Source organism: Mesocricetus auratus, unplaced genomic scaffold, assembly GCF_017639785.1.
Source record: "Mesocricetus auratus isolate SY011 unplaced genomic scaffold, BCM_Maur_2.0 Super-Scaffold_100008, whole genome shotgun sequence".
Lineage (NCBI taxonomy): Eukaryota > Metazoa > Chordata > Mammalia > Rodentia > Cricetidae > Mesocricetus > Mesocricetus auratus.
Window position 1 is genome coordinate 82,550,616 of NW_024429192.1, and position 26,050 is coordinate 82,576,665.

At 42.4% G+C, this 26,050-nt stretch overlaps 1 protein-coding gene and 1 long non-coding RNA gene across 2 annotated transcripts in view; one reads left to right on the top strand and one right to left on the bottom strand.

Annotated features, from left to right (window-relative positions):
- The window catches only part of Baiap2l1 (BAR/IMD domain containing adaptor protein 2 like 1), a 91,606-nt gene extending 69,102 nt beyond the window's left edge, over positions 1 to 22,504 (bottom strand). The window contains exon 1 of the mRNA XM_005079926.4: positions 22,209 to 22,504. Coding sequence (XP_005079983.1) covers positions 22,209 to 22,259 — 51 coding nt within the window. The 5' untranslated portion in view covers positions 22,260 to 22,504. The remainder of the gene's footprint in view (positions 1 to 22,208) is intronic.
- A 170-nt stretch (positions 22,505 to 22,674) lies between these two features.
- LOC121142037 lies at positions 22,675 to 23,496 on the top strand. The gene is made up of 2 exons (XR_005879060.1): positions 22,675 to 23,015; positions 23,348 to 23,496. It is a non-coding gene; the product is annotated as an uncharacterized LOC121142037 (long non-coding RNA).
- Positions 23,497 to 26,050: the final 2,554 nt, after the last annotated feature.

Consider the following 26,050-nt stretch of genomic DNA (forward strand, 5'->3'; position numbering starts at 1 on the left):
CATACTCATCATATAAAAACATTTCATTTTGTTCATTTATTCCTCAATGGAGTGGCAAGTTGATTCTGACAAGCTTGTGCTACCAAGAGTGCAGTAATAAACTGCATGCCTCCTATATGTAGAGGAAAGAACTTATGTAAAAACAATTTCTGGGACCAGAGTGTGTGATTGATTGTTTTACATAGAACACCAAACTGAAAGAAGGTGGCTGCAGCAATTTATACCATCATAACTGCTACACAAACTACTTTTTTTTGTCACATCTTTGCCAATATTTTCAATTATCATACTGCTTGTCTACTTGTTAGGTAAAGGGTAAGACCACTACAAAAGTTCCAAAAGCTGTTTCCTATGTCAGTATTAAAAGTCTATGTATCTGGTGGCTGGAGTTATCTCAGTTGGTAGAGCTTGTCTCACATACATGAGGCTCTGGGTTTCATCACCAGCACCACAAAACAAGAACAAAAACCTCAAACTATACATCTAAAAACATCTATTCAGAAGAAGAGACACAATATAAGGTAGCTCCTGGTAAAATCTGATGGATTTATCTTCAATTCTTATGTTTGATTTTTGTCATTTTAGCAGCAGGGTATGAAGAAAGATACTTCAAATTGGGTCATTCCCTGCAGCTGAAACAACACACTCCACCCCAGCCACTGTGCTCCAGGTTCTTTACAGCTGCAAGTCTAAAGAGCCAAGTCAATTCCTCCATGGGGAATAGTACTTGCTCCTCCCAGTTGAGAGCTCTGGCTCTGGACACCAGCCCATGGGTCTCAGCTCACTTCTCAGGTACCTACTCTGACTCTCCCCACAAAAAGAGAGCAACTGCAGCCCCCACCCCCTTCACTGTTGCTGTACGCCTGGATCTTTCTTCAGGAGTCTGTCACTATTTATGTGATATTACCTATCTGTTTACTCTCGGTCACCTTATTTGAAAGTCCATGTGAATTAAGGTCAAGGACCGAGTTTAGCCCCCACTGCATCGCTATTACCAGGAGCAGGAGCAGGGTCAACCCTCAGTGTCCTACAGTGAATGAGGTGGCAGTTTTGGAAGTTGGCATATAGAGATACACGTGTTCATGGATCCCTGGCTTGCTGTCCCTCCAGTTCCAAAGGCACATCTGAACACAACCGTTTCAGACACAATGGCCCAATGGACCAATTAGCTGTGAAGATCAAGTATGAGATAATGGGGCCACTGCTTGCAACTTCATTAACTCAAAGTAAAAGCTTCACTAGAGAATCATAAAAGCTACAAGGCTCGGCACTCCATCTACTAAGGTTTAACAGGCTTACGAAATCTGAAAATACTAGGGCTTTCCTTGCGAATTTTGCTTCTAAACCCTGTGTCCTTCCTAGCTGTCATTTAAGTCACCTTATTACCAGGAAATAATGTGTCTCATAAAAAAGAGTAGCTTACTAGAAACCATCCAAATGTCCAATGACTAGTGACTATAAAAACAAAATGTGGTATGTTCATACAACAAAATATTATTTGGTCATTAAAAGGCATCAAGTAAGACACATACTCCAGCATGGATGAATTCTATATGCTCAGTAGAGAAGCCAATCACAAAAGGCCACATATTAGATTGGGAAGGCATCTCTGAGGTATATAGACCCTGGTTTCAATATGCAGTACCAGAAAGAAAGAGGAGGAGGCAGGGATGCTGCCATTTATATGAAATAACCAGAGATGAAGACTCTATATGAAATAACCAGAAAAGGCAATTGGTTTTTTTGTTTGTTTGTTTGTTTTGTTTTGTTTTGTTTTTGTTATTTTGAGACTTGGTCTCACTATAGGCCAGGTTGGCTTGGATCTTATTAGGTAACCTATGATGGCTTCAAACTTGCAGTCCTCCTCTCTTAGCTTCTAGAGTGCTGGAATTATGGCTGTTCATTACCAAGTCAGGTCAGAAAAGATAGATCTAGAGACAGAAAATACAGTGTTGACTGCCTAGAACTGGAAATAAAAAAAGGGAATCACAGCAAGTGGGCATGAAGAGTGTGTACACTTTAAATGAGTGAATTTTATATAAATTATAACTCCATCAAGGGCTTAAAACAACAACAACAACACAATAAAAAAGAACCAAATGCAAAAACCCTTTCGAGGGTTAGGGGATGGCTCAGTTGATAACTGCACTTGCTACCAAACCTGAATACCTGATTTCAATCTCTGGAACCTACATGGCGTAAGATAGAAAGTTGTCCTTTGACGTCCATATACGCACCATGGCACATGTGACTCCCTCAATAAATAAATGCTAAAAGCAAAAGAAAGTGACAGCTTAAAAAGTACAATCACTTTGATTGCTAAAGATTCACTCTACATCCTTAATGCTATGATTTGGTGCAATGCATTTGCTTATTCCTTGGTTGTAGCTAAACAGTCCACATACAGATACATGATCTAGCTCTGGCGTGGGGTGTGTGTGTGTGTGTGTGTGTGTGTGTGTGTGTGTGTGTGTGTGTGTGTGTGCGCGTGTATGTAAGTGCATGAGTGCTCCATGCATATAAAGGCCAGAGAACTTCAGGCATCCCTTAGGTATTGCCCACCTTATTTATTTATTTAGACAGTCTCTCTCTAGTCTAGGGCCCATGATTAGGCTAGACAGCTGGCTTGAGAGCCCCTAGATCTGCCTGTCTCTACTTCCCCAGTGCTGGGATCACAAGAGTACACCATCATGCCTGATTTTTGTTGTTGTCTTTTGTTTTGTTTTTTTTTAATGTGTGTTCTGGGCATCAAACCTAGATTCTCATGCTTGCCTATTGAGCTGTCTCACCAGATCAAGTCACCTGTCTCAAGATGAGGTCTTAGTGAACACTGGTTCAGGGTGAGCAGAAAGTATTCTCAGCCTGTAAAGTGTTTATGCCTATATCACTGTCTACAGCAATTGCCTCTCCAAGGGTAAAAATCAATTTGGCCCATTAGCAGAAAATGGTAACACATGCATTTTGAGTCAGATCTGCTGGATTCGCATGTGTCTTTCCAGCTATGAGTGGAGAACATGTCTGGCAAACATTTGTTTTCAGGAAAATATAACCTTACTGTGTCCTTCTATAAAGGGAATTTCCATAGGAAATATCCAGCCCCCAGAGAAAACTCTCCATTGAGCATTCATTATAACTTCAACATCATTTTCCCTTCTTCCATAATCCAGCTTGGTTACACAGAATTATTTCCACAAAAATAGTTCTTCTGAGTGCTAAGGTCATACAGGAGGGCCACTAGGCCCACATGGATCTGTCCCTAGCCTCATGGCCTGAGTAAAAAGAAGCTATTGAGACAGTGGGCAGGAAGCACCGGGACAGACATCTGTTGTAGAAGAACATGCTTGAGCAGTCAAAGGAGCACTTCTTAGGTCCTAAAATTCCCAGTAATCAATCAAGAAATCAGAAGCCAGTGTGATCACCCAGAACACAAGGTCTATATTGTCAGGTGCAATCCAGTTTCCATGAACTTTTACTGTCTAAACAAATTTTGGGGATGATTATATAGCTCAGTTGGTAGAGTGCTTGCATATCATGCTTTGTTCATTTCCAACACCACATAAAATGGGTGTAGTGGTGTAGGCCTGTAGTTCTATCACTTAAGAGGTAGAGGCAGGAAGATCAGGAATTCAAGGCTAGCCTCTGCTACGTGAAATTAGCCTGAGCTATATGAGACCCAGCTTCAAACAAACACTAAAGAAACAGATTGCTGTGAAGTATCCCCTACTCCCTACTTGTTTAGGCAACATGGACATGCCTGAAGCTAAAGCACAACAAACTCAAACAAAAAGATTCCTCCATCACAGAGGTAAGAATGATAAACTTTCCTATAATTGTTCTTCTTCTGAGTAAAAATTTTCAAGGCTGCCAAGAAAACTATTTTTCAGAACATTCAAATCATCATACTAATATATAAAATTTAGGTTCTGGATTATAATTTTTTTAAACATGGGGGATGTGGAGGGGCACATCTTTAATTCCAGCACTCAGGAAAAAGACAAGAGAATCATGGCAAGTTCAAGGCTACATAGTCTATACAGTGTGAGTTCTAGGAGCTAGGGCTACATAGTAAGACCTTGTCTAAAAATATATATAACAAAGGCTGGTGAGCTGGCTGAGCAGGTAAAGGTGCTTGCAGCCAAGCCTGATGACCTGAGTTTGATCCCTGGGACCCACATGGTACAAGGAGAGAATCAACTCCCAGAAGTTGTCCGTTGTGCTTTGATACACACACACACACACACACACACACACACACACACACACACACACGAGTGTGCACGCATGCATGCACAGACAGACACGTACACATGGTATACTTCTGTTCACACACATGATTTTAATTAACAAGAGCAACAACAAAAACAAAAAACATGGAAGGAGATATCCAGGTGCAGTGTTCCATTTCTATAATGACAACACTTGGGAGATTGAGGCAGGGATAGAGAATTCAAAGCCAGCCTGGGCTAGTGAGGCACTGTCCCCAAAAGAAAAATTAAATAACCAAAGTAACTTGGAGAGGCATGCATAGGTATTCTGATTTCATAACCATCTGAGAAGTAAATTGAAGAATAAAATATGGGTGACATCTGGTTGAAGTCTAGAAAAATGCATTCTACTTTAAACATTAAAGTTGAATATTTGTGTCAGGGAAGAATTATTCTAAGCCATTTCTCCATGACTCAAGTATAGGTGATTATACCAAGTTTTAGTTTAGAAGATTCTATAATGCTATGTAGCTACATATAACTATATACAACATATTAAAATAAAAACCACTCAAAATCCAACTACAACAGTAGTCTCCATTATTGCTTGATTTGTAGAGGTTTGTTTGCAAGAACAGGAATGGAAGACTTCTAGTCTAAAGCACAGTATTGCCGGTTACATAACTTTAAATGTAAAAGTAATATTTCAACCAGAGCTGAAAATTTCTGATATTTTCCAGAAATAAAAATAAATATGAGAACAATGGATCATGGCAAGAACTGGAGAACATGTATACTTAAATTTCATTCAACTAACTCTGTAAAATCCTCCAATTGAGATTTTAAAACAACATTAAAAACTAGACATTTATGTAACCTTTATTAAAAGCCCACATCAAGCTTGGCCCTATGCTAGGTCCATTCGTCTACAAAGATGAATGAAGAGAATTTCAGTTGCATGGCCAAATAGAGAAATGGGTACGAAAAATACCAAGGCAATCCAAATGGAAATGGAGAAAAGTAAAAACTCAAATATTGGGCTGGAAGATGGCTCAGAAGGTAAACTTACTTGCAATGCAAGAAAGAAGATCTGAGTTTGAACTCCCAGAACCAACATGTAAACTGGTTGTGCAGTGCAGTGTCTGCAATTCCAATGTACTCCTATGGGAAGACAGGAGGTAATGACAGGACAATTCCTGGAGACTTCCAGGCCAGATAGCTTGGCCTACACAGCAGGAAGACAACAGAGATCTGTCTCAAACAAGGTGAAAAATCAGGACAGACATGGAAGGCTATACTCTGTTCTCACCTATGTTGTGGTTGGTATGCCCTCATTCACATGCACTCATGCTCGCACACCCACATAATGTACACACATGCATGCACACACACACACACATACACACACACAGTATACATACAAATAATGTAATGTCACTTGCATATTGTTTGAAATGCATATTGCTTGACATATATAACTTTATCACAGAAAAGTCATATATGAGGGCCAGTAAGACGGTTCAGCAGGTAAAGGGGCTTGCCACTAAACCTAATAATCTGAGTTTGACCCCTGGGACCCACAAGCTGGAAGGAGAGAACCAACTCCAGGATGTTGTCTTCTAATCTCTAAAAGTGTGTTATTTCATACACACACACACACACACACACACACACACACACAAACAATTGTTTGAAGGCAGACATTAAAGAAATAATAATTAAGTAATTCATGGGTTTGGATAACAGTCAATGGAAATACACTCTGAATATACTAGACCATTTGGATAAGTGGCCTTTCTGCCTGCTTGCTGTTATCTTTTCTGCCTTTTTTTTTTAAAGGTATGTCCTGGCATAAAAAGCAAGCAATAAGTCAGACATAGCTTTAATCCCAGCACTTGGAAGACAGAGGCAGAAGGAATTCTGTGAGTTCCAGGTTATCCTGTCTGCATAGTGAGTTCCAGGCCAGCCAGAGTGACAGACTCAAGACTTGAGGGGGGTGGGGAGAAGCAAACAATGGATTTGCAGGAAAGACTGGTTTATATGCTATGCTGAATTTGTTTAGAAATCCCCCAAAGTACTTAACAGAAACAGGAACTTTATCAGATCAAAGTACACTCATTTTATACAAGTGCCGTTTGTTTTAAGTTCACCAGTTCCTTCCAAGTACCACTCTGTCTGAAATAACTCTAGTGAGTCCCATCAAAGAAGCTGATCATTCTAGTGTGCATTAATATTGTGCCCTTTGTAATCAGAGAAAAAAATTTTAATCAACTAATTTTAAGATAGCTCATTATCTTTGCTTATATTCTCAGACTGACGGACAGGGAAATGAAAAACTATTTTAAATATATGCTTTTTAAGATTGTCAGGTGGTGGTAGCATGTGCCTTTAGTCCCAGCACTCGGGAGGCAGAGACAGGCAGATCTCTGTGAGTTCCAGACCAGCCTGGTCTACAAGAGCTAGTTCCAGGACAGCCTCCAAAGCCACAGAGCTATCTTGAAAAACAAACAAAAAAGATTTGTGTATACATGTGTGTCTGAGTGTGTGTATGCACTTGTGAATGTGGCTGACCACAGAGATCTTCATCTCCTGGATTTGCAGTTACAGGGGGTTGTAAGTCACCAGTGTGGGTGTGGGGAACTGAACTTGGGTCCCTTGCAAGGACATTATGTAGTCTTAACCACACACCATCTCCATAGTCCCTAAAATATGTAATTTTTGTGTCTCATCTACTTCTTTCATACATCCACCTTCTCAAAAACTTCTTACAGATTGCTTAAAAAAAAAAACCAAAAAACCTCCACAGGCGTTGGTGGTGCAAGCCTTTAATCCCAACACTCGGGAGGCAGAGGCAGGCGGATCTCTGTGAGTTCCAGACCAGCCTGGTGTACTGAGCGAGTTCCAGGACAACCTCCAAAACAATATAGAGAAACCTTGTCTCAAAAAACAAAACAAAAAAGCTTCTCCCAAGCGTAATAATTTCCTTTTGTCCAATTCAGAAACAAAACAAAGTCCAAAGAAATGAAAAGACAAGCAAGGCCTGGGACTAGGCCTGGAGATACTAGCTACTCAGGAGGCAAGCAAGAGGATCTTGAGTTCAAGGACAGCCTGGGCAATTTAGTAAGAACCGACCTCAAAAGAAAAGGTAAAAAGAGTGCTGGACTATGTGTAGCTCAGTAGAAAACACTGCCTAGCATGCAGGAGGCTATGATTTTATCCCTAGTACTGCAAAAATGAAAACAAGAAACAAAAAACAAGGATAAAAAAAGAGGATAAAAAATGAAGATAAAGAAATGGAAAAAAAAAAGCAGCATTCCTCTACAGGTCAAAGAAACAATCGATGGCACCAGGCAGGCCAAAGCTGAGGGCAAGAGCTGGAAGTGGCAGTGTTGTCCAGTCATTAGCTAGCTATGCAGACCCTGTTGCTTTATTCTCTACTGTGGTTTCTAGTGGTGACCACAGCACTTGGGCAGTGGTAATTCAGAAAATAGCTGAAGAAAGCATAGATACTTGTGGTAAGCTTGGTAGAAGCATAACAGATAACAGGTTTTTGAAACAAGGTAGTTGTTGTTATTGCCACTCTCTCATTCCCCTTGGTTAAAGAGCAAGTAACAATTTTGGTCACCAGAATGTGATGAATACCAATCTTCAGGATTTATACAGATATTTCTGAGTTCTTACTCTGTCCTAGAACAGTGAAGGATTAAAAAGACTGCTGAAGGAGTGTATGGCAACTAAAGTAGAGGAAATGTGTGCTGACAATTTTTCAGCAGTGATCTTTTATCAAATATTTATCTAGTTCAATCCATGTATCAACCACTCCTCTAGGTCCCGAGAATAGCAGTAAAAAAGGCAGGAAATCAATGCCTGTATGATGGTTGCAGTCCAGTTAACACAGACTACTCCACAAACAGCTAACATTAACTGAACACCTACCATGTGTCTGACATTGTTTTACTACCACATTTGAACCTAGCAATAACCTCATAAAGTAGGCACTATTTTTTAAATTGTTTTTAAAATTATGCATATATGTGTGCCTATAAGTGCAGGTGTCTGTGGAGTCCAGAAGAAGGCATCAGATATCCTGGAGCTGGAATTTTATGTGGTTGTAAGTCACCTGACAAGGGTGTTGGGACTTGAACTTGGGTTCTCCAAGAACAGTATGAGTTATTAACCACTGATTTCTCTCTCTCCAGCCCTGAAGCAGACACAGTATTGTCTTTCTTTATAGAAGAGAAAACTGAGGCATAAGGTAAGTAGAGGAAGATGGCATTATTAAATATCAAATGTGGGATAACACAATGGATGTGTTAGTTAATTGAAGAAATCTTCTCAAAGGGCACAGCATTTTGCTAGATCTTTATAAGAACCAGGTTTTAGCCAGGCATGGCACTATACTCCTTTAATCCCAGTACTCAGGAGGCAGAGGCCAGCCTGGTCTACAAGAGTTCCAGAACAGCCAGGTCTCTTACACAGAGAAACCTTGCCTTGAAACAACAACAACAACAAAAAGGAAAGAACCAGGTTTTATATGTTTAAAGTATTTTACACACTTAGAGATACAATGTACTAGCAAATATGATTGATATCTGTACCTTAAGCTTCTCCAACACTCATGGTAACAAATTATTTGTTCATTGTGTATGTTTATATATGTGTGTGGTATGTGGAACACCTGTGTGTAAGTGGGTTTGTGTGCCTGTGCACACATGGAGGCCAGAGGAGGATGGGGTATTTTGCTCTATATCACTGTCTTCTTTTCTGTAGACAATCTGGACCTAGAGATAGGCTAATGACCAGAGAGCAATTCCCGCCATGCTCCTGTCTGCACCCTGCACAGTGCTGCTGCTATAGGCAAGCATGTGGCCATTCCTGGGGTTTTATGTTAGAATTCAGTTTCCCATGCTTTCACAAGTTTTCTTACCCCACACCATTGAGCCATTCCTCCAGACCCTATTTATTTAGTTCTAGGACTTCATGCATGGTAGGCAAATGAGGCTTCTACTAGGAGCCACACCTCCAGTCCAATAGTTAAAATGTCATTAAAATAATCATAACAATACAACTTAAGTATAAGGAAGTATCATTATCATTTTCCTGGTTTGTTATTTGAGAATATTTTTCAGTCAGAAATGAATTATCCATTACCTGCAGTCCCAGGAACTCTGACAAGCATCTGAAAGTGACAGAACTGTTGCCTGTACCTTTCTTAGTAAGTTGCAGGGTCAGAGCTGCACTTAAAGTAGTGGTTGTCTGATCTGTCATCTGTCCTAACCTACACACCTATCATCCTTGTGTCTGTCCTGGGTGGTTGTGCTCTAATCAGATGAACTTCTCCACTCTTTTCACAGGTTATCACTAGTTTTGAACTTGTCCAGGACACAGCTGCACCTAGAAAGAGATCAATGATTGGCAACAGGAAAAATTTAAAAAATAGTCTCAAGAACTATACTTTGAATGTTTTCAACTTCTGTTGCAATTGTAGTTTTATATTAGAAAGGATCTCAAGTGTATCCCTATATGTGAAACTTAAGAAAAAAATCTTAAGACTTTATCTTTAAAGGTTAACTTGTAAAACAGGCAGCAAGTAAAAAAATTTTACCTCAGTTCTAAGATATTTAATTGAAATGGAATCTATATATCCATTTCTGCTTATTTTTAGTGAAATATAAAAGTAGCCATTTCCGCAGGGCAGTGGGGGTGCATGCCTTTAATCCCAACACTTGGGAAGCAGAGATAGGCGGATTTCTGAGTTTGAGGCCAGCCTAGTCTACAAAGCAAGTGAGTTCCAAGACAGTCAAGTCTGTTACACGGAGAAACCTTGTCTCGAAAAACAAAAACAAACAAACAAACAAAAAAAAGTAACCATTTTAGGGCTAAGGAGATGGTTCAGTGGGTAAAGGTACTTTCAAACCTGCTAGCCAACTCTAACTCAAGGTAAATTCTGTCCCTGGAACCTACATGGTGGAAGAAACAATTGCCACAAGTTGTCCTCTGACCTTCCCAGGAGTCCCATAAGACACTCTTAAAAAGTAAATGTTTCATATAAAAATTGTAAATACTCCAGAAGGTAAGAGTGTAGAAAGGCCAAGTTTCTCTTCTCTCCTGCTGTCCTCCACTTGTATTTTTTGCTCCTATTTTTAAGATTAAATTTTTAATTTTTAAATTGTGTGTGTGTGTGTGTGTGTGTGTGTGTGTGTGTGTGTGTGTGTAGGTGTTTGCAATAGATGCAGCGAGTATGGAGGGTGTTGGCTCCCCAGGAACTGGAGTTATAGTCAGTTGTGTCCTGGGTGCTAGGACCTAAACTAGAGTCCCCTCTTCAGCCATCTTTCCATCCCTTACTATTAAGTTTTATAGTGAAAGGATTGTTACTGCTTCAGGATTTTCAGTCTTCAAAGTAGCAAATAAATAACACAGTTGAAACAACAAACCTGAGGGCATCTCTCTCACCCCCTGCGGTTACATGGCCAATGTGCACATTCTCCAGTCTGTAAAAACCCTTTAGATAGATCTTTGAGGTTTGCTCATCTATTTTATTCCAATGTGAGAATATACTAGCAACAGAACCCTACTCCCATCCCCCACCCCCAGGAAGGGAGAGAAAACTGAAACATTTTATCTCATTTGTACTTTGTCTCGCCTTTATCCACAAAGATTTCAGATAACTGTTACAACAGACAGAGAATCAAAGTAGAGAACCAGAAAACACTAAATTAAGGCTGATGAAAACAAGAACAGAAGTACACAGGCCTGATTGTCCACAGTGCCATGTAACTACTTGGTAAATACCCTTAGGTTCCAAATTATAAATTATATTAATATTGATAGACATGAACTCTCAGATGTTCTAGACAATTTTATATTCTATACATTGTTGATAGGTATGTTTTTCTACAATAAATGTATAAAATCTCTCTCTCAGGGTTAAAAAAGGAAGTGGTTTTAAAATATCTCTGTAACTGGCTGGAATCCAGGGTAAGGTGTATTCACACAATGCATATTACAGCATTATTTAGTGCATATTTGCTTTAAAATGCAGCAACCCTTGAACCTACAGCTCCCTTCTGGGAATTTAACTTTCGGAAATCAACCTGGATTGGGACAAAGCTTTATTTGCAGTCATGCCCACTGCAGTGTCTTAATAGCAAAGTACTGGCAATGATCTATATCTAACAACAGCGCTGGATCAATAAATCATGATGAAGAATTTCAGAATACTGCAGAGTCATCAAAATGATGAAACACCAAATACTGACATAGAAATATGTACTGGAAAGAGATGACTACAAGAGTTGGTGCTATCTATGCATTATGAAATTCTGGATAACTTATTTTTAGAATTGTCATAGAAACTTTGGAAATATTCTGCTAGAAGAGAAAAATAGTTTAAAAACTCCTCTTAACTGACCAAACACATGAAACACAGTAGGAGATGCAGGAAAGTATACTTTTCAGGACTTGCTTTCAAGTACATACAACTTCAATGCAATCAGAATAAAGACTCCAATTAAAAATAACATTTCTCGCCAGGCGTTGGTGGCACATGCCTTTAATCCCGCACTCAGGAGGCAGAGGCAGGTGGATCTCTGTGAGTTCAAGGCCAGTCTGGTCTACAGAGCGAGTTCTAGGACAGCCTCCAAAAACAATATAGAGAAGAAACCCTGTCTCTAAAAACCAAAAAAACAAAAACAAAAACAAATAAAAAACAAAACAAAAAAATCCATTTCTTTCTAGGTATGGAGGCACATGCCTTTAATCTGTGAATCTGAGGCCAGCCTAGCTATATAGTAAATTCCAGGCCAGTCTAGGATTTACATAGTGAGACATTGTCTCAAAAACAAACAAGCAAACAAACAAAAAACAAAAGACAACCAAACAAAACATTTCCTGGGCTACAGAGATGGCATAGTTGATAAGTAACTATCAAGCAAGCATGAGGACCTGAGTTTGGATCCCTCAGCACATGTAAACATCAAGTGTGGTAGCCATGTCTGTAAACCCAGTCCAGGGGGTAGACAACCAGGGACAAGAGTATCCCAAGAGCTCATTGGACAGCCATGATCAATGAGCTTCAGGTTTAGTGAGAGACCCTGTCTGAAAAACTACAGTTGAAGATGACACCTGATGTTGACATCTGGTCCCCAAATACGTGCATATACATATGTATACACCCACACAATATATACACACATGCCCTGCCTACACACACACATACACACACACACACAGAGACAGACAGAGAGAGAGAGAGAGAGAGAGAGAGAGAGAGAGAATATCAACCAGAGACACAAAACATTTCCTTCAGTAGATACCAGTACTGAAATTTCTTGATTATATTGTAACTCACTGAAACTGCTTTTGAAAACGAGTTTACGGTATGCATACCAATACAATTTGTACATTTCCAAGAAAAGTTATATAGAAAGAAAGGTATTTTCATTAACACTCAATTAGCAAAGAAATCCAACTGACTGTAACTCTACATTCTATTCCAAGTATTCCAGTGTATTTAAATAGAACTCACCTAAGTCATGGACATCTTTTCCATAATAAAACTTTTTAATGTGTTCAGCTATGACAGTGTAGTCTCTAATAAAGTTAGTGCTTTACTATAGTGAAAACCCTAACAATATAGCCTGAGACCCACAGTCCCTATAGGTCCTGACAATAAGTGTCCCCTACCAGATCCTTTTGAGATCCTGCACAGAAACACATCATCAGCAGACCTGGGGCAAACATTTGAAATGTCAAATTTTCATTTATACATACCAATCAGAGAGCAAAAATAAAGGAAGGCCAACAACAATATCAATTTTGGACAAGGTTAGAGAGTTACTGCAACTCTCATAGGCTGCTTAGAGGGAAGCTGGAAGTGTAAACCAGTAAAACCTCTATGGAAAACCACTTAGTACTTCCTACTAAATCTCGAGATCTAAATGCTTCACACTTAGTCAGTTGAGTTACTGCTGTGTGCACACCCAAGAAATACGAGGGCCTGTGCCTACCAGACGTACCTGAGTGTTATAGTGTTATAAAGCATCATTTGTAGCCTTGTGGTGGTGGTGCATGCCTTTAATCCCAGCACTCAGGAGCAGAGGCAGGTGGATCTCTGTGAGTTGGAGGCCAGCCTGATCTATACAGTGAGTTCCAGGACAGGGCCAAAGCTACAGAGAAATGAGAAACCCTGTCTCAAAACAAAACAAAACACCAAAATATTTGTGACATTCTGGAGAAGTTTGAAAACAACCCAAATGGTAAAATATCAATCAGCAACAAGAATGAGCAATGGAGCAATGAACAATTAATGTACCAATGTGGATGAATCTGATAACCACAGTGGGTAAAAGACAGATAAAACAGAAAATACCATTAGAGGTTAGAACAATGACTAACAATGCTGATATAGTGACCAGAAGATAACACAAGGGCAGTTCAGGGGGGCTTGTCATAGTCTACTTCTTGATCTGGGTGCTGGTTATGTAGTGTTACTTTGTGAATGCCTGTGTCACAGGTAAGTGAAGTCAATGTTAGTGCAGCTTTTGTCATATTTTTTACACTGTAACTATAGGATAAATATCCACATGGAATGTTGGAGGAAGAAAAAAACAACAGCAGAAACAACAACAACAACCAAAAAAACAAAAAACAAAAAACAAAAAAACAAGCCCTTACAATTAATTCCATGCACACTAGGTTTCCTTTGCAAGTCTATGCAAGGCCAGACACAATGTTAAGTACTGGAAAATGTCACAAATATAAACTTAAAAGCTACACACAGAGGATGATGCCATTGTTCTAAGTGGGCCCAATTTCTCCCATTCCACAATAAAGGATATTGCATAGCCATTTACCATAGTTATAAAACTTCTTAGAAACAAAAATGTGTTTTGAGCCAGGCATTGGTGGCATACACCTTTAATCCCAGCACTGGGGAGGCAGAGGCAGGTGGATCTCTGTGAGTTCGAGACCAGACTGGTCTACCGAGTGAGTTCCACTTTATATTTTTATTTTAATACACAAAAAGCTAAATTACTAGGCTATTCCCACTTATATTCAAAACCTGACAACTCTTCCTATTGCTCCTGGGCACAGGGTTCTCATAGCCCCTTTTTAGTTACTGGATAGCTAAGAGCAAGTTGTCCAGATTTCTGCAAATCTCATTTTTTCTTTAGGATACCTGAAGGAAGAAGAGTTATTGGAAAAGATAGAGATGCCAAATAATGTACAGAGCTGCAGGAATAAATATACTAAATATACCTCAGAGGGCAGGGCTTTTTGTTTTGTTTTTACTTTTAAAAAAGCTGATTTTTAAAACAGGTTTATTATACAGGTACCCAAAGTGGCCAGAAGAGGACATGGGATCCTTTGGAGCTGGAGTTGGCAGGCAGTTGTGAGCCATCCAACATGGGTGCTGGGATCCAAACTTGGGTCCTCTGGAAGAGCATTACACACTCAATTAACTGCTGAGCCATCTCTCCAGTACTTTTTACTTTTCTGAGACAGTGTCTTACTCTGTAGCCCAGGCTATTCTTAACTCACAGCAATTCTCCTGCCTCAGCCTCCCCAGTGCTGTGATTAAAGGGGTAAGCTAGAAAGGGTTCTTATAAAGGCATTTTAAAGCTTTATATACTAGACTGGTCTGCCCACTCTGGAAATCACGTAGACCCTTTCACTTACACAGCCCCCATTAAACTCAAGCTGAGAAGGTAAACAAGGAAACACATGCCCAGATGGTTTGCTCTACCCAGTAAGAGAACAAAAGCATCTGTTTCTTAAATGCTTGTTCAAAACATGTGCATGATGATGGATTTCCAGAAGAGAAAAAATTTCAGTGACATTTTAGATCACCAATTATGAAGATGTATTTGGTGTATTCATTTGTTAGTCACTAGAAACAATCACTATTCAGAGGCAATGGGAGTAATGACTGAAGCTGGTCACTCAGACTCCAGGTCTCAATTTCCCTACTTAAAAATGGTTGGTGCTGAAGATGGCTCAACAGTTAAGAGCACTCACTGCTCTTGCAGAGGATGGGACTCAACTCCCAGTACCCTCAAGGCAAATAAAATCTTTCTGTTTCTTCTAACTTTTTAAAATTTATTCTTTGTGTCCTTCACATCATGCATCTCAATCCCATTCATTTCCTGTCCCTTCATGTCTTCCCTCTGCCCTTGCAACCCCCCCCCAATTAAATTAAAAATAAAAAGGAAAAATCTCATCATTGAAGCTATAGTGTGATGCACTGGGTCACACAGTAAACCCTTTATCCATATATCTTTATATGCAAGCATTCATTGCAAAGAGTCTGGTTTGAGGCCTCTGGTTTCTGCTGGGCCCTCTTGGATATCCTGTTGTTGCCCTGTGTCATAGAGATCCTGTAGCTTTGGGTCTGCAGAACTGGCCCCTTCACATGCTCCAGCAGATCGCAGATTGGGTGGTTGTTGGGTTGGGCCAACTCATAACCCTGGTTCTGGGCCTGGGTAGCTGCAGGGTTGGTCAGCCCTGTTTTCACCATCAGGGTAAGTGCTCCAGCATTGCCCTCGATAATTCACCACTTGCAGAAAAGAGGGAGGGGCAAGGCCCCTTCTCCAGCTTTCACAACCTCTGGTTTAGCTCTCCCATACCTACACCACCAAGGCCAGCTCTACTGTGCTCTCCCAAGTGCTGCAGCTAATGAGGGGCAGGAGCAGCTCTCTCATTCTTGTGACCTTAGTCAGAACCAGCTCTCCCACTCATCACAGACAGCAAGGTGGGGGACATCTCTCTTCACACACCACCATATAGAAGATGAGGTGCATAGCCAGATCTCCCATTCTGATGTTCTCAGGGTGGTTCACTCACAACTCTACTGTGCTGCCCAGGCAAGGAGCAGGGTCCACTTTCCCAAGTGCTGCAGCTGGTAAGGGGGAAGGTCAGCTCTCTCTTCTGTGGCAGGCGATACAGACCAAAGGATAAGGGGAGGGGCACCTCTCTCCATGACAGATGAGTAATGGTGACAGCTCTCCCACACTCATAGCTTTGGGATTGGTTCTATTGTGCTACCCAGGAGAGGTGCAGGGCCTGTTCTCAAGAAAAGTACAGCTGGTTGGGGGCAGGGACATCTCTCCCACTCTAATAACCCCAGGGCCAGCTCTCCTACCTGCCTCAGGAGTTGAGGGGTGGGAGGGCACCTCTTCCCTACTCATGCTGCCACATGAGGGGCAGAGCCAGATCTCCCACACTGGCATTCTCGGGGCCAGCTCACCTGTGCCCTTCCTACCCCCATCAACAAGGTCAGGTCTGCTGTGCTGCCCAGGTGCAGGGCCTGTTTTCCTGAGTGTTGCAGCTGTTGTGTGTGTGTGGGGAGGGGGGGGTCAGCTCCTTCACCAACTGATGGTGGTAGGGGCAAGGGAAGGGCATCATTCCCTCAACCCCACCACACACCACAGATGAGGGAGGCGGTACCAGCCATGGCCCTCTCACACCCCTAATTAGGGTTGTCTTACCAGTGCCCCTGTCAACCGGCTCAACTCTACTGTGCTACCCAGGCTAAGAACAGGGCCCATTCCCCTGAGTGCAGCAGCTGGTGAGGGGTTGAGCTGAATAAAATCTTTAAAAAAAGATAACACAAAATCCACAACTATCGTTGGGGTAGACATAGCAATATAATGACACAAAGCATTCTATGAAAATGTCAAGGGAGGGAGCACAGATCTGAACACCCGATTAAACACTTAAATTGAATGTGCATTGGTTCAACAAATACACCTTCGAACCAGGAACTGTTCTAGGTGCTTGAGATACAACAAAACAAAGCTATTTACCTTGTGCAGCTCACATTCCCGTTGGGGAGGAAAGAGACATGAACAAACATAATGAACAAACATATCACATAGTATATCCTACAGTTGTAAATTTTATGGGGGGAAAAGGTAAAGTAGCTTAAGGTGGGGCAGGGAGATAGATTGGTAATTTTAAGAGAGTTAAACAGGCCTTCTTAAAAAGCTGACATTTACTGACTGCTTTATGTGAAACATTTTATTGTATTTCTCCCCCTTATACAGCCCTAGCTAGCCTGAATTCTTTACAGACCAAGCTGTCCTTAAACTCACAGAGATCCACCTGCCTCTCTCTCTGTCTCCTGAGTGCTGGGATTAGAGATATGTGCCGTCATGCCAGGCATGATTATTTTAAAAACTAAATTTGGGGATTGGAAAATGACTCAGCAGGTAAAGTGTTTTTGTGTAAGTATAAGAATTTTAGTTTCGACCCCCAACAACCACATAAAAAGACGAAGGAGGCAGCGTGCACCTGAAATCCCAGTACTAGTCCAACATAGATAGCAGGATGTCTGGGGCTTATTAGTCAGTCAGTCTAGCCAATATGGTGAACTTCCAAGCTCAGAGAGAGATCTTGTCTCAAAAATAAGGAGGAACATGATTGAGGAAGTTGTTTGTTTAGACCTCTGTTCTCCACTACTTACACACACAAACACACATCACTCTAAATTGTTCCTTGGTACTATAATTTTGTGAAGACTGAAAGGATTACAATCTTAGAACTTTTGAAATTACAGTTGGTGCTAAATGTTTGTTCTTTAAAAAATGTATTGCATATTTGATTTTGTTTGTTCTAAAGATTTATGATTTATTTTTTATTATTTTAAGTTGTGTGTGTGTGTGTGCCTGCGTGCATGTGAGTTTAGGTGCCCTGATGACCAGAGGAACTCATCTCCTGGAACTAGAGATACAAGCAGTTGTGAGCCATCCTCCATGGGTGCTAGGAACCATATTCAAGTCCTCTGGAAGATGGTTCTTTAATAGAATGAATTTTTTTTTTCAAGACAGGGTTTCTCTGTGTAGCTTTGGAGCCTCTCTTGGCATTCACTCTGTAGACCAGGCTGGCCTCAAAATCACAGAGATCTACCTGTGCAAGTGCTGGAATTAAAGGCGTGCACTATCACTGCCCTGCAATAGAATGAATCTTATGTTAGTGGCAATGGATAAAGATTGTGTCTGTGTTCCTTTCCCTCTTTCTTTGTGTCATTTCTCCCCTTCACTCACTATAAGATTCAGTAGAGCTGGGTATAGTGGCTTACACCTTTAATCCCAGCACTCAGGAGACAGACGCAAGGGGATCTCTGTGAGTTCAGCCTGGTCTACAGAGCAAATTCCAGGACAGCCAGGACTGTTAACACAGAGAAACCCTGTCTCAAAAAACAAAAGCAAAAAAAGTTTCTAACTACTAAGCCGGGCGTTGGTGGTGCATGCCTTTAGTCCCAGCACTCGGGAGGCAGAGGCAGGCGGATCTCTGTGAGTTCGAGGTCAGCCTGGTCTACAGAGTGAGTTCCAGGACAGCCTCCAAAACAATACAGAGAAATCCTGTCTCCAAAAACAAAAAAACAAAGCAAAACAAAAAAATTCTAACTGCTAGGAAGGTTGTGGTTCCTCTTAAGCAAAGTTTTTTGAACTTTACTTCATCTTCATCCGCTAAAGCATGCATTCATCAGAAAACTATGCAAAATCACAAGTCAGCTTTTGAGGGCAAATTACAGGCACACTATAGACTAAGCATGGGAAGGAGATTGGGATCTTTGGCTAAACTCAAATTATCAACAGTACTTCATATTTCAGGGTTCATTATCATGCTATTTGTTTATGAGGCAGTAAAACACACATGCTTCTGGGAGTTAGCTCAAATATCCAGTAATCATTTGTCTAAGTACATTTTTTAAAAAACTAAGCCGATGTATAAATATATACTTAAGGATATCTGATACTGCATAGAGGATCACACTACTTTACCAACCTCCCATTGCTCCACAGAAAAATTTATTCCTTTATTTAAGAGATTTGAGTATATATTAAACACACACACACACACACACACACACACACACACACACACACACACACACACCCCTAAAGCCCAGACAGGCAAGACATTAAATCTCATTTGCAGGTGGCCTTTGTAATCGCACCTGGTTAGGTTGTGTTTCTGTTAGTAAAATATTGTAGATTGCTAGGTAACACAAAGGGAAATCTGTTTTTAAAAGAACAACATTCACTAACATTGTCAATAGGATGTGGAACTTAAATTGTTTATAGCCTTGATCATAATAAAAGGTTTTTTCAGGCTCTAATCACCCCAGAAAATGTGAAATTTAACTGTGCATGTCCTTAGAGGCAAACCATGGCCTAGCAGCCTTCACTTTGTTTCATAGATACAGAAACCTCCTGTTTAGTGCTGTGACTTTTTTAAATCCCACTATCTCACTTTAAAAAAACAAACAAACAAAAACAAAACAACCCCCCCCAAAAAAACCTGATCCCAAAATACTAACAAGGAATTGCTAGTTAAAATCAATTGACATTTAGTAAGCTTGTGAAATGTTTTCAACATCTGGGATGGAAAGAAAGAAAGCACTGATTTGTGATCTTCAATCTATTCTGACATTTCAAAAACTGAAAATGAGCCAGTATGGTGGTATACACTTTCAATCCTAACACTGTGAGGCTGAGACCAGCCTGAGCTACAAAGTGAGGCTCGCCTAGACTACATAAAGAAAGTGTCGCAAAAAAGGAAAAAATAAAAACAACAATCTCTCTCTCTCTCTCTCTCTCTCTCTCTCTCTCTCTCTCTCTCTCTCTCTCTCTCTCTCTCTCTCTCTCTCTCTCTAACACACAGAGCCAGGAGTGATAGCCCTTTAATCCCAGCACTTGGGAAGAGGCAGAAGAAGGAGGACCTCTGAAACTGAGGCCAACCTGGTCTACATATCAAGTTCCAGGCCAGTTAGGGCTGCCCTGTATCTAAATAAATTAGAAAAACAAAACACCCTAAAAAGGATTCACCATGTCTTATATTTTTGGTTGTGAGCCTAGCCTTTAATGGCTGAGCCATCTCTCCAGCCCGATTCACCCACCATGTTTTATGTCTACAAATACTGTCAACTAAAACAATGAAATCAACAATTTTCCTCTTGCTCCGGTTCTGTGGGTAAAAACACACGCCAAGGTGGTTAATATTTGTGGTACTGTAGTTTGCTCGGACACACCCCACCAAGATTTCTCAGTCAGAAGTGAGAAAAAGGGCTGTTTACGCAGAGCATCTGATTGCTTGTCTCAAGTTGACATTTTCTTTGCAGACTAGCAAGATAAACAATCGGTGTGTTTGAGAAACTTTAGTGCTCATGAGTTTTCTCCCTGAAGCAGACACTCAGATTCCACACACAAACTACGATAACCTACATCCTCAGTTACATACTTCCCTTACTTCTCATCTGAGGAACTTGTCTTCCCCAAGGCTAAGAGATTGTTTTACTTACATACTTTGTCGTGGTTTAAGTGTGAACAATCTCAACCCAAATATAAGATTTTAAATTAACATTCAAATTTCTGGTATTTCTAAAAATTGCCATTTATTAAGGAAATATACCAATAGGAACAGGTTTTGGTTACAGCTTCAGACCTCCAAAATAGCAAGTCTACTTTGTAAGCTATAGTACACAGATGAAGGGAGTTGATAAATTTCGGAACTTTAATGGATTATGAAAATATTTTCATGCTGCTTTAAAATGATTTTCCAACAAGTCAAATAAACTCTGATTTCAGGAACTCACTCAGACCTTGCAAATCTAGAAACTCTATTTTAGGGATTTAAAATTTAAAAATCTATAGAAATGACCAAAGAGTGGGCTCTAACCATGGTTACAAGCAAATCTAGAGAACTTTAAATCTCTGGGGTTCAATGGGCCTAAGTGGGATTAAAACAAAAATTGTTTTGTATTCTATTAATAGCATGTGATTAAACGCATATCTTATTTCAAATGGAATTCATTTACAAGTACTTAAACTTACTAAACTGGCCACTAATCCCATGTCTGTTTCTGGAAAAATTCTCTCATATAACAGGCAAGTTAAGCGACCAATCACCACGAGTTCTGTTAGCTTAGGTCAATTCTTGTTAAAATCTCAGTGCTCTCTGACTCCAATAACCTCCCCAAATCATCGACGTAGAAAAAGCCAAACGCGAGTGAACATGATCACAATACACTGTACACATGTATAAAACGGTAACAAATAATCAGAAGAAAAACCATATTGAACTTAAAAACTACGGTATGAAAGCGTCCAAGATGGGGAAGGCGTTTTAAATCTTCTCAAAAGCAGATTCGCTGGCAGCCTAGAAAATTCCCTGAGCCAAGGGAGCCAGGCTCACCTGGCGATGGATTCCTAATTCCGGAGGAGTTTCTCCCCTACATTCTTGAGCGCTTTCTTTTCTCCGAGGAAACTCGAGCTTCTCTCTCTCTCTCCTCTCCCCTCTCTCCCCTCTCTCCCCTCTCCTCCCCTCTCCCCTCTCCCTCTCTCCTTCTCTCTCTCTCTGTCTCTCCCCCCCCTCTCTGTCTCTCCCTCTCTCCTCTCTCTCTCTGTCTCTCTCCTCTCTCTGTCTCTGTCTCTCTCTCCCCCCCTCTCTCCCCCCTCTCTCTCCCTCTCTCCGTCTCTCTGTCTCTGTCTCTGTCTCTCTCTCTCTCTCTCTCTCTCTCTCTCTCTCTCTCTCTCTCTCTCTCTCTCTCTCTCTCTCTCTCTCTCTCTCTCTCTCTCTTTTTCTCCTCTTTTGGATCTGGGAAGGGTTTAGCACCAGCGGTCAGACCAGCACCGCCTCTGATTACAAAGAGAAGTTGGGAGGGGAGGCAAGCACCCCGGGGACCCCACAAGACTGTCGTTCACGTCTCCAGCCCCCACCCCCATACGGGAAATGTGAGGGTCCCATGGTCGTCTCCGAGGGTCCAGGAGGGGAGAGATCCTCCCCTATGTAAAGCCCCCACTTTATCTCAAAAGTGAGAAAGAATCTCGACCTACCCCCCTAGCGACAATGGTCAGCTGCTTGGCGGGGCGCACGTTCCTGGCCTCGGACCCTGGATTCCCCAAGTCTCTGGGCCTCCCAGCCTCCGCCCTCAGCCTCGAGCCCCGTTTCCACCGGGTCCCAGACCCCGCCTCGAGCTCCTCAGAGTCCCACACTTACCCGGTACGTGTTCTCCGTGAGCCGGTTCACCTCCTCCGGCCCCCGAGACATGGCTGCAGCCTCCGGGAGGGCGAGCGCGGGAGGACGCGGCGGGGCCTCGTGGCCGCCGGACTTCGGGAGCGCCTAGGACTTGAGACTTGAGCGGCCCTCGAGAGTCGGCCGCCGCCACAGACGTCAGCCGGGGAGAGCCAGCGCGCGTCTCCGCCGCCAAAATGTCAAAACTTTGCGGCGCTTCGAGCCGTGAGGAGCTCCAAGGCAAACGTAGCCTGACGCGCCTGGGACTAGCGAAGGGACGGGCAACCCCACCTGAGGCGGGCGGAGTGGGAGGGGCTGGGAGGCCAGAGGGCGGGGCAGCCCCACCTGAGGTGGGCGGGGCCTAGGCCGGGTAAGTCCGAGTGGGCGGGGCGGCCCCTGTTAAGACAACCGCGGGGACAGGGAAGAGACTTGTTGAACTAGGTGGGCGTGGCCTAGAGGCTCGCTGAGCCGAGCTGAAGCCGGGCCAGCGTACAGGGCTGATTAGCCCCAGCTGAGGTGGTGGAGGCGGGTAGCGTTGAGAGGCCAGCGGGAGGGGACGCGCCCCTACCCACGCCTGAAATAGCCTGCTGGGCGTGGCCTAGGCGGCGGATGGGCGTGACCGAAACAAGCAGGGACCGGGTAGCAGTAGCAGGCCGAATTGAGGCCGCCAGAGTGTCCTGGCAGAGAGTTGGGCCCGTGGGCTCCGTCTCGCAGACTGATGGACGGTGCTGAAGCGAGGATGGAGGGGTCCTTGTAGGCGCTGCTGGCCAGATTGAAGCAATGCAAGGCGAGGTGGGTGGAGTTGTCTAGGCTCTAGGGATCGATGGGGGTTCTTAAGTTCTTGGAGACTAGGGACCAGGCCACCTCTTCGGAGGCTGGTGGGGTGGCCTTGCTGTGCCCTCTCCCGGCCCTCCCAAAATTCCAGCCACACCCCTACCCTCACCCTTGCAGTACTTTTTGGAGCAGAACCTGAACCTAGGGCATCCATGTCTTTCTGGTCTTGTGCTCGCCACAAGGTGCTGACCCTGGAAGCTCGACGCCCACGCCCTTTGAGTGACTGTGAGAAGAGAGTGTGCCACATACACGTACTGATTACCCTGATCGAGTCTCTGTTAACCTCCAAGGTCCCTAGGACACGAGTTCTCGTGGATGGAGGAAAGAGGTTGCCACCTGTAATTTTGGAAGCTTCGGGTGTGTCAAAAACGTAATTAACGCCAAGATCTGATCCCTGGAATAACAGAACATTGAAAATAAATTAAAATTCCATGCATTACAGCTGTGTAAATCACAAAGTTGTTTAAAAAGTTTCGTGTGTGTGTGTGTGTGTGTGTGTGTTATGCAAGAAATCAAGCTTATCCACGATTTTTTGTTTTGTTTTGTTTTTAAGACAGCAGAGTTGACTAGACTGATGGCCATCAAGTCTCCATAAGCCCCCAGGGATCCATCTGTTTCCCAATGGAATTACCATATGTAGCTTTTTATCACATGGGTTCTGGGGATCGAACTTGCACCACAGCACTTTACAAACTGACGAATCTCATGATCAGTTGTGGTGTTGAAGATGTTTGCTCTCCTTTCATCTTGCAGAGGCTGTGGAGGTGTGTGACTTCTGGCACTCCTTTTTAATTAATAAATTTTTTATTTTATATACATGGGTACTTTGCTTCTGTGTATATCTATGCACCACATATATGTCTGGTGCCCTTGGAGGTTAGAAGAAGGTTTTGGATCCCCTGGGAGTGGGGTTACAGATGGTGGTGAGCATGGTGTGGGTGCTGGGAACCAAACCTAAGTCTTTTGGAAGGGCAGCTGGTGCTCTTAACCACTGAGCCGTCTCTTTAATTCCTTCTGGTGCTTCCTGTTCTTTCTTTACCCAGTCACACCCTTTCCAACTCTGGACATGTGCTGGAGTTACACATCTAGGACTGAGGTGACCCAGACTCCAGGGGCCCACAAAAGCCTTCTCCTAGCAGGAAACACTGCCTAGCATTTGAGACTGGCACTGAACAAGAGAAAGTGAGGAGCCGGGCGGTGGTAGCACACGCCTTTAATCTCAGCACTCGGAAGGCAGAGGCAGGCGGATCTCTGTGAGTTCCAGACAAGTCTGGTCTATAAGAGCTAGCTAGTTCCAGGACTGCCTCCAAAGCCACAGAGAAACCCTGTCTTGAACCCCCCCCCCAAAAAAAGAACAAGTGAGGTTTTAGATTTAAAAGCTGTCCAGGTACAATTGCTTTGTTTCTGAGCTCTTAGGATCTGAAGCTTCTAAACTGCTTTGGCATAAAGTTCACTAGGAAATACACACAAAGAAAGCACTGTGTAGCCCAGATGGAAACATGGAAAGTATGAGATGCCTCTGGACTTAGAACAGACACAAGCACTTGGACTCTGGGGCAGTCTTATCACGTTTTGCAAGCTATAAAACATATCTGGCTTGGGAACCAAATGATGGTGTGTGTTGCATGTTGGAGGAAATAACACATCGGCCCTAGGTTGTAGGCAATGGGAGAAGCTCCCTGTTTCTTTAAAGGATCTTCAGGAGCTGACTCAGAAAATGTGCCAACTGGGTTTCACTTGCCCTATGTGGGGTGGTAAGCAGGACCCTATAATTACCACCATTACATATTAGGATTCATCAAGCGTGTCTGCTGGCTTTTATTTGAACTTAAAAATCCTTGTTTTACCTTGGCAGATCACCTTTTGTCTCAGAATGCCTTACTGTGCCTTCCTTCTGATGAATGAGGTAATTTCACCCTCTGCTGCCAGGCAGTCATCCGAGGAGCTGGAGAGAGAGCAGAAGCTTAACCTCTAACACCCCACAGCTTGGCAGAACCAGTCCCAAGCCAGAGAAGACAGTTTAACAAGCCATCATAAAGCCAGCGAGGATCTCAGATGGTCCAGTCAGATTGCCAGGGTTGGAATTTGATCAGAGACATGGGTTCTTAATTGTATGCAAATCGTTACTCAGATTATCAGGGCGTATTTAACTCAACTTTATGGAAATAACTTCCTAGTTATGATCTTCCTGCTTCCTGAAAATCCTTGGAGAATGGTCAGTCTTGTATTTCTTTTTCTAATAGTGCCAGGAATGGAACCCGGGCCTTGCTCATGCTAGACAAATTCTCTACTGCTAAGTCATGCCCTAGAACCTCACTGGGGGATTCTAAGCAGGTGCTTAACCACTGAGCTGTAACTCTAGAGTAGGACTAGTCAGTTTTAGCCAGGTGGCAGACTTCTGGTCAGGTGGTGGTAATGCATGCATTTAATCCCAACATTCAGGAAGCAGAGGCAGGGGTATCTCTAAGTTGGATCTCTGAGTTGGAAGACAGCCTGGACTACAGATCAAGTATCAGGACATAATTGCACATAGAAACCCTGTCTCAAATACAAAACTAACTAAAAACAACAACAAAAATACAACCCAACCCAAACCAATCAATCAAACAACAACAAAAAAAAATGGTTAGTTTTAAAATCTGTCCAGGAATCAAGCACAAGGCTTCCAACCCCAGCTCCAGTCTCGGCACTAGGTATTTAACCTAGGTGGTCTTTGTTGGACAAATGAGTGAGTGGATATTAATTATTTTCTTAGTGCAGGTACTCTGGGTGTATGTGTATGTGGGTGGGGTTGTTGAGAAGTAGAATGAATTGGGCTGGACTCATCTTTTAATACATGTACAGAAGGCAGAATTTAAGGACTGAGATGAAAACTGTAACAGAGTTACAGTAGATCGTGCCATAGGCAAAAAGATAGGCTCAGTCTCAAAAAATCCATTTAGACTCATCAAGGGTGTTTGTTGAGAGCTCATAAGGTCTCAGATGTTCTTGGA